This window comes from Monomorium pharaonis, chromosome 8 (assembly GCF_013373865.1).
Source record: "Monomorium pharaonis isolate MP-MQ-018 chromosome 8, ASM1337386v2, whole genome shotgun sequence".
NCBI lineage: Eukaryota > Metazoa > Arthropoda > Insecta > Hymenoptera > Formicidae > Monomorium > Monomorium pharaonis.
Genome location: NC_050474.1, coordinates 1 through 7,500, shown reverse-complemented (window position 1 = coordinate 7,500; position 7,500 = coordinate 1). Strand labels below are relative to the sequence as shown.

The following is a 7,500-nucleotide window of genomic DNA, read 5'->3' as shown; positions in this document are numbered from 1 at the left end:
GCAATATCCATGTATTCTCTAGTAAACAATTCTTCTGTCAATTTGATTGGACATTCTGAAATAATTATTTCACTAGATTAATATATTTTGTTTTTCTACACCAATCTCTCTCTGTACATTGCATTTGTTTAATTTTCAAAATACCTCAAAATGCACGCATATGTGATATATATGTAGAGAATAAAATTTATTAAGGATTACCGCTTGTATCAATCTTGACGTTGAACTCTATAATGCTATTCGAAACAATTAATAAATAATAATAACTATCTTCATAAGGAGAAGATTCTATGAAAGAGTAACTAGCATTCGTGGTAAGACTTTTGGATTCCATGGAATGGAAATGATTAGATATTGGTAAAACACGTCCCTTCAAGTATATAGCTTCGATACAAGGTTTACGAATGTCACGAACAGTATGCAACGTAAAGCTGCAGTTCCAGATGGATACACGGAAGCTCAATATTCCTGACGGAATATATATCCTAAATAAATAAACAGAAAAATATTTAATGTAATTCGCACATTCTGTAAAATATGCAAAAAGTGGTTTGAAAAGTAATGCGGTATTTATTCTTTCTGTGATTTTTGTCTTTTCCTTAAGTTAAATAGATGTTGACGACACTTAAAGACGACGTTTTCAGATTATCTCGCTCGTAGAATTGTTTAATTAGTATTAAAATGACATATATATGTACAGTAGTTCAATGCATTTATTATATTTCATTTTTTCCCTAATATAAATTAATGCGCGCGCGCGCGCACACACGCACACACGCACACACACACACACACACACACACACACACACACACACACACACACACACACACACACACACACACACACCTTTTTTTGTCAGAAAAAATATAAATTAAATACTGTATAATAAACAATAAGAAATGATAACTTTAATTATTACTTGTAGTATGTCGTCTTCGTACTTGTTCGTAATCTAGTTTGATAATTAATGGGAATATTAACAATATTATCTGTTTGCGACCATAGTGCTATTGTACCTATACTGTATTGACATTTGTGTCCAAGTCCCTGAAATATAAGTTGCAGGAAATTTAAAATGATGTGTCTTTTATATTAAAATATTTATAATTACAAGATAAAAATATTTCCACATAACCAAAATGGCTGATTGACATACTTGTTGTTGGACTTTCTCGTCCCAATAAGACATATAAGCTGCTACAAACCAATCTCCAGGTTGCGGTTCATATACTGGAACAACAGTTATATTTTTTGATTGATAAATTGTGGTAGTAGTAACCACAATATCATCATCCCGTTTAGTAGACTCCCTCATTAGAAATACTTTATTATCTGTGGTGATTATAGGATAACTACCAAACCTGATATGTCTGAAAATTTAACTTTGATTAAAAAATTTTAATTACGTAAATAAAAAAGTAAAACTTTACAATTCCATCCAACAATTTATCCAGTTATCTTTTATTGGAATAATTTAGTTAGTCGATTATTGTACATTTCATAGAATTGAAAACTTTCCTATAAAAACACTCATCAAATAAATTATTTAAATTACTTATGAATTTCAGTTTTCAGATAAAATGTTTAAAAAGTATTAATTACATGTAAACTTTCCGTGGATGGCACGTGGGATCATCCATGAAAGCTGCAAATTGCCACGTAGCTCGAATCACTTCTCTTGGTACTGTATAATGGAACATTGTTACGTCGGAATAGCTCTTGTACGAGCGAAGCAGATCTTGTTGATTCGCCTGTGGTATTACACTGCAACTCACTAAAAATAAATAAATTTATCACGTTACAATCAATCATAATATGTATCTCATTCAAGAGAGGAGAGGGAGAGAGAAAGAGCGAGAGTTGTGAAATCAAAGTAAAATTATCAATTTTTACGTTCCTTCTTCTCACCACTCGGCCAATATATTCAAATTATTTGTTTCTATTTCTCACATCTTGCAACTGTATTACAAGAAATTTCAACTTTTTTTTCTCTAAATAAGTTAACACTTAATTACTATTAATCTAAAACAGTATGTTTGTTCTTTGGCTAGTATTCAGAATGTGTATATAAAAATGTTAGTATGTTTTTTTGCCATTGTATCATAAATAAAGAAGCAGAAATGCTTCTTTATTTATGATACAATGGCAAAAAAAAAAAACATACTAACATTTTTATATACACATTCTGAATACTAGCCTAATCTTCTAATTAATCTATTTTTACTTAAAAAATTATACTTAAAATCAATGCTAGAAGAAAATTTAACCAATCGATAAATCAAAGTGGAAGTATTGGATATCGATACAGTATATAGTATTATATATGGATGAAAATTAAGAATGCTGAAAATTACTTTGAAAGATGAATAAAAATGTTTATTATTACATATTATTTTTTATATTACATTTATTTCATTAGTATCTTTATAATTTTTAATACTTTATCATTTATACAATATCATGTTTTATAATTACAGAGTGCAGTTTAGATTATGTATACATTATAATGTACATTTTGTATTTATTATTATATTTTATGTTACTTGTATATAATTTCAGCAAGTTTTTAAAATACTTGTTATAAATTTAATGTTATACTCCTTTTTAGCATTAAAGATTATTATTTTTGTTATCGATTAAGATTTTACCCAAAATATTAATTAATTTTTCAAATATCTTATTTACAAAATTAAAGATTACATATATTACATAAACACTTAATCGTTTATGTATATAAATAAAGTATATATATAAATAAAGTAAATTAGAAAATTAAAGAATGTTCTAATAAAAAGCCCATTCAAATTAATTTAAAAGAAATGTAGTTTCTAGCCATATAAAAATCCGATTATTTTCGAAAGTATTTTATATAATATTGTTCGATTGTATTAGAGAATAGATTTATTTATTATACTTAACGAAAAGATATATCCGATGTATTTTACAAGTACTTGATTTGGGATTTCGAGCAGAGAATTTGGGCAAAAATTTCGAGTAAGTTAGTGATTTAACTTTTCGTAAAAAATAAACATACTTGGAAAGAAAATGAACAAAAGTTTCAGATAAACAGAAAATTGGTGAGATGTCGAATATAGTTTTGAGAAACATGTTGAAATCATGTCACAATTAACATATGATTTGTTGAAAGTATAATACAAAACACTGAAAAAAAACCACTGTCTTTGTTTCACAGTACACGCTGAATCGCTAAACTGCTCGTTTCAGGCCTATTTCTACCAACGTAGATTAACTTTAATCTCGGTTTAATTTACTTGTTATCTCATTCTAGTTCCAAAAATTAGAAAGAGATAAAGAGTAAGTTAATCTGAGATTAAAGTTAATCTACGTTGATAGAAATGGGCTTCACTTGCACTTTTCTTAGGTTATTTTCTACACGTATTAGCATGGAACAGAACCAAATAATCATGGATATCGCATAGAATGCCATAGAAGAAAAAAAAAAAAGTCATGCATATTACCTACGGGATTCGTGAATATTGATTACATAGTTCTATGTGCATATTTTGTGCACATAGAGGCGCTGGAAACACGTAAAACAACATGACCATTCTCAGATTCCTTTCTAATTGGTTCGGAAATCCAACAGGGGTCTCTCAAGAAGAAGAAGAAGGTTCCTCTCTGCATTGCTTTGAATCGTGTCATATTCGTTACGGAAGGTGTAGTTTAGTGCAATAGTGCAGCACAGTGCAGTTTATGCGACATTATCTCGCGTTATCTTTTCTGTGTGTTTATAAACAGTAGATTGTATAAAGTACAAAACAAAGAACGAATTTCTCTGGAGCGTATTAACAAGATGAAACAAATATTTTTTACAATTTTTTTTTTGTCCGTCTTGGCAAATCAAGGTACGATATTGTGTTAGTTACAAAAGGGTGTGGCTTTGAATAATGTATATTAGATTATTCTTACATTACTTAGAAATAATATTATTTTAATTTCAGGCGACAGTTTGTACTGTTACAGATGTAACAGTAATCATCCTGGATGTGGAACACCTTTAAATTGGTTATGGTATTGGGGAGAAACTTGTCCAGAGTACGATGACAAGTGCGTCAAAATAATCGAACGGAAAGGAGGTACTCGTCATTGTTTTATTTATGAGCGAAGTCGCTAAAATTTCTATCAGATTTTCAGATTATATAAAACACTTGTATGTGTACGTGTGTGTGCGTGTGTAATATATATATATATATATATATAATTATACAACTTTTTTTAGCGGAAACAATTATAACTCGTGAATGCTTGAGCTCTGTACGTAGCTTTAGAACAGATATTCCTGCGGATCATTATGAAGGTTGCAGACCTGCTGCTAAAGATGTACGATTAGGTCATTACGTCAATAACAGTATTCATCAATTGGATATTCATCGTGATTATTACGACGAAGTTACGTGGTGTTTCTGTTATTTTGATGACAGATGTAATAGTGCCAAAGTTACCACTGTTTCAATACTGCTTTTAATTTTACAAATCGCTGTACAATACTTCATATCTTGAAGTTGCTAGAATACGTTTAATACACAAATTTTAGGAGAGATGTGAATCAAGTTAAATGAGAAAAGATATTTAAGATTTTTATACTGGAATTATCAAATAAAACATGCAGAAACGTTAATAAATTTTTTAAAATAAAGTCTTGAAAGTTCTACATTTATAATTAAATGGAAAATTATGTACTAATGTTCATATTCATAGTCAGACCTTTTTTTATATTCAAGGTCTTAAGTTTATCTTTAGATGCTTTAGGAATCTTTTAAGGACTGAAAGGCATTCAAAGATAAATTGAAGACCTTCAAAGTAAATAATGACTATGAATATGGGTATTAACATGCATATTAACATTTATCTAATTGGCCGAATAATCAAATTTTAGGTACCGTTTTATCGATATTCAATTTGCTACATGGAGTTGTTATATTTATCAAAATTTCTATTGTTTCTAACAACTCTTATAACAGTTATCATGAAATTAATATGAAACAAATGTATTTTCGTGTAATTATGAATTTTGTATTCTGCTCTATACATATTTATACATGTAAATCTTAGGATTAAAATATCTATTTAGATATATATTTAATATTGTGTTACATGTTACATTATTTTGCCAACGTTTTTTAATTGTATGATATATATAATGGTTATTTACATCATTACAATTTGTATATTTTGTTTAAATTGCGCATATTTTATATCTTTCGCATAAAGTAGTGTTGTCACATATCGCAAAGCCGTCCATTAATATAGTAAAGGATAAAGTTTTAAGCAATGTGTCTCTCGTAAAACTAAATTTAAAATATATTTACATTAGAAATATACAATTTTATTGCTTTGATATTGTAATACTTAATATATTTTACATATATTACTGTAATGAATTTTTTTATAAATAAAATTAACGAGTATGGAACAATTGAATAAAACATTTTATATCAAAGACAACATATTTGTTAATTTATTTAACACTTAAGGTACTTAAGTTTTTTTCAGGTTCTTATCATGTATCATGCGTTGTTTGTGTGACATGATTGTCCAGTGAATGGTTTTTTTTTAAATCAACATCTTGTGTTGGTGACATAGAAGACACTTTTTGACACGTCTCATTATTATTTCCGTTTTCATTAATATGTGTCATTTTTTTTTCCTTTCTCCTCATATATGATCTTCAAATATTAAAAAAAATTGTAAATAACTATATCGTAATAAATTGCATAAAAAATTAATAATCGATAGAAGTTGCGCAATCTCTAAAAGATTACACTGTCAATGTAAATTTACTAATAGCCTGTAAAGTTTTCTTCCTATTTTGCCCATGTTCAATATTATTTTCGTCAGGATGTAATCCAGGCTTCAATAAGCCATGAAGGATCGATGAAACATTCCATAAATTTATAATAGTATCTCGTTTTTGTATAATATGCTGCGGTTCCACATTTGATTGATTGTATCCGTTCCACGATACACTTCCTGAAATAAAACAATATAAAAATAGTAACTGCTACCATTAATCATTTTGTTTCTTTTGTTTCATGTAATAAAATTTGAATATTTTATATTTTAAAAACATAATTATTTTTTAATTAAAAGGCAAGATATTAAAATTAACTTGCTTGTAGACATTTTTCAGAGTAACAGCATTAAGCAGTAAACATTGATTTTTTAATTGGGATTTAGCCCCTAAATTATCACTGGTGTTTATTGCTACTTGAAATTCTCTAATCGAAAATATCTTAGTCGCGTTCTACGTGAACCTAAAAACAAAAGAAATAACAACAGCTAGGTATTTTATTATTAAATAAATAATATTAATAAAGTTTGATTACATTTCAATAAAAATTTTGAATCAAATTATACGCATAAAATATAATTTTTCAAGTTAAAAAAATATAGTAGGTAACGTTTTTCTTTCAATTCTTTTTTTTTGCAATAAGATTTCTTCAATGTAATATTACATTAAGAATCTATGTACTATAGAGTCTTTTTTGTAGAAAATAATATTTACATTTAATTGCTATTATGATTAACGAGAGTTCCGCATTTTAAAGGGCGCATACGATTAATGTATCTAGAGTTCCTATAAAAAGAATTGTGCCAATGTGACGGAAGTCGCCATTTTTCGTTTTATAGCATGTAAAGGCGGCAAATTTCAAGTCTTATTCAAGTCTTATTTCAGTCTTATATCAAATCTTATTTTATTTTTTATCCATGTTTTTTGACGTTTTAAAGCTTGTAGAAACATACGCATCATTGCACCTTTTTTTAAAATGTATTATAGCATCCAAAAGCTACACAATTCGGCATTTTCTATTTTTAACATTAATACAAAATATTACACATATATATATATATATATATAATTGTAAATAAAATAAATGTGATTGAAAATGCTGTGGAATAAAGGAAGGATATATTCGTAATCTCTAAAGTTTTTCAGCATTTTTAAGGTTACATTTACAAATATATCCTTTTTTTATTCCACAGCATTTTCAATCACATTTATTTTATTTACAATTATATTACAATTTCAATAGTATAATTAAAATATCTTCAATATAAACTTTTTGAGACACAACTTTTTTGAGACCCAACTTTTTTGAGACCCAACTTATTTGAGACCCAACTTTTTTCAGACCCAACTTTTTTGAGACCCAACTTTTATGAGACCCAACTTTTTTCAGACCCAACTTTTTTGAGACCCAACTTTTTTGAGATCCAACTTTTTCAGACCCAACTTTTTTCAGACCCAACTTTTTTGAGACCCAACTTTTTTCAAACCCAACTTTTTTGAGACCCAACTTTTTTCAGACCCAACGTTTTTCAGACCAAACTTTTTTGAAACTCAACTTTTATCAAACCTAACTTTTTTCAAACCTAACTTTTTTCAAACCTAACTTTTTTCAAACCTAACTTTTTTTAAACAACTTTTTTCAAACCTAACTTTTTTAGACCCAACTTTTTTCAGATCTAACTTTT

General features: G+C 27.8%; 2 protein-coding genes across 21 annotated transcripts in view; one reads left to right on the top strand and one right to left on the bottom strand.

Moving 5' to 3' along the window:
- LOC105831222 (post-GPI attachment to proteins factor 6) overlaps nucleotides 1–3,394 on the bottom strand; it is a 12,494-nt gene extending 9,100 nt beyond the window's left edge. For 7 of the 20 annotated variants that reach the window (XM_036291134.1, XM_036291144.1, XM_036291136.1 and 4 more), the window contains exons 1-6: nucleotides 2,922–3,269; nucleotides 1,606–1,777; nucleotides 1,160–1,373; nucleotides 923–1,050; nucleotides 202–485; nucleotides 1–55 (exon numbers count right to left, since the gene is read on the bottom strand). The exon at nucleotides 1–55 is cut by the window's left edge and continues 223 nt beyond it. In XM_036291134.1, the coding sequence (XP_036147027.1) occupies nucleotides 1–55; nucleotides 202–485; nucleotides 923–1,050; nucleotides 1,160–1,373; nucleotides 1,606–1,777; nucleotides 2,922–3,111 (1,043 nt within the window). In that variant the 5' untranslated portion in view covers nucleotides 3,112–3,269. The other 13 variants (XM_036291133.1, XM_036291138.1, XM_036291139.1 and 10 more) reach the window with 13 other exon arrangements.
- A 270-nt stretch (nucleotides 3,395–3,664) lies between these two features.
- On the top strand, nucleotides 3,665–5,107 carry LOC105831223. The gene is made up of 3 exons (XM_012671217.3): nucleotides 3,665–3,869; nucleotides 3,966–4,100; nucleotides 4,244–5,107. The coding sequence occupies exons 1-3, from the start codon at nucleotides 3,818–3,820 to the stop codon at nucleotides 4,522–4,524; spliced, it is 468 nt and encodes a 155-aa protein (XP_012526671.1). The 5' UTR covers nucleotides 3,665–3,817; the 3' UTR covers nucleotides 4,525–5,107.
- The last annotated feature ends 2,393 nt before the right edge of the window (nucleotides 5,108–7,500 follow it).

Excerpts from the sequence above, each read along its gene's own strand:
- LOC105831223 (XM_012671217.3), top strand. The coding sequence starts at position 3,818 with ATGAAACAAATATTTTTTACAATTTTTTTTTTGTCCGTCTTGGCAAAT. Across the intron at positions 3,870-3,965 it reads GTCCGTCTTGGCAAATCAAG|GCGACAGTTTGTACTGTTAC; the intron begins GTACGATATTGT and ends TTTTAATTTCAG. Across the intron at positions 4,101-4,243 it reads AATAATCGAACGGAAAGGAG|CGGAAACAATTATAACTCGT; the intron begins GTACTCGTCATT and ends AACTTTTTTTAG.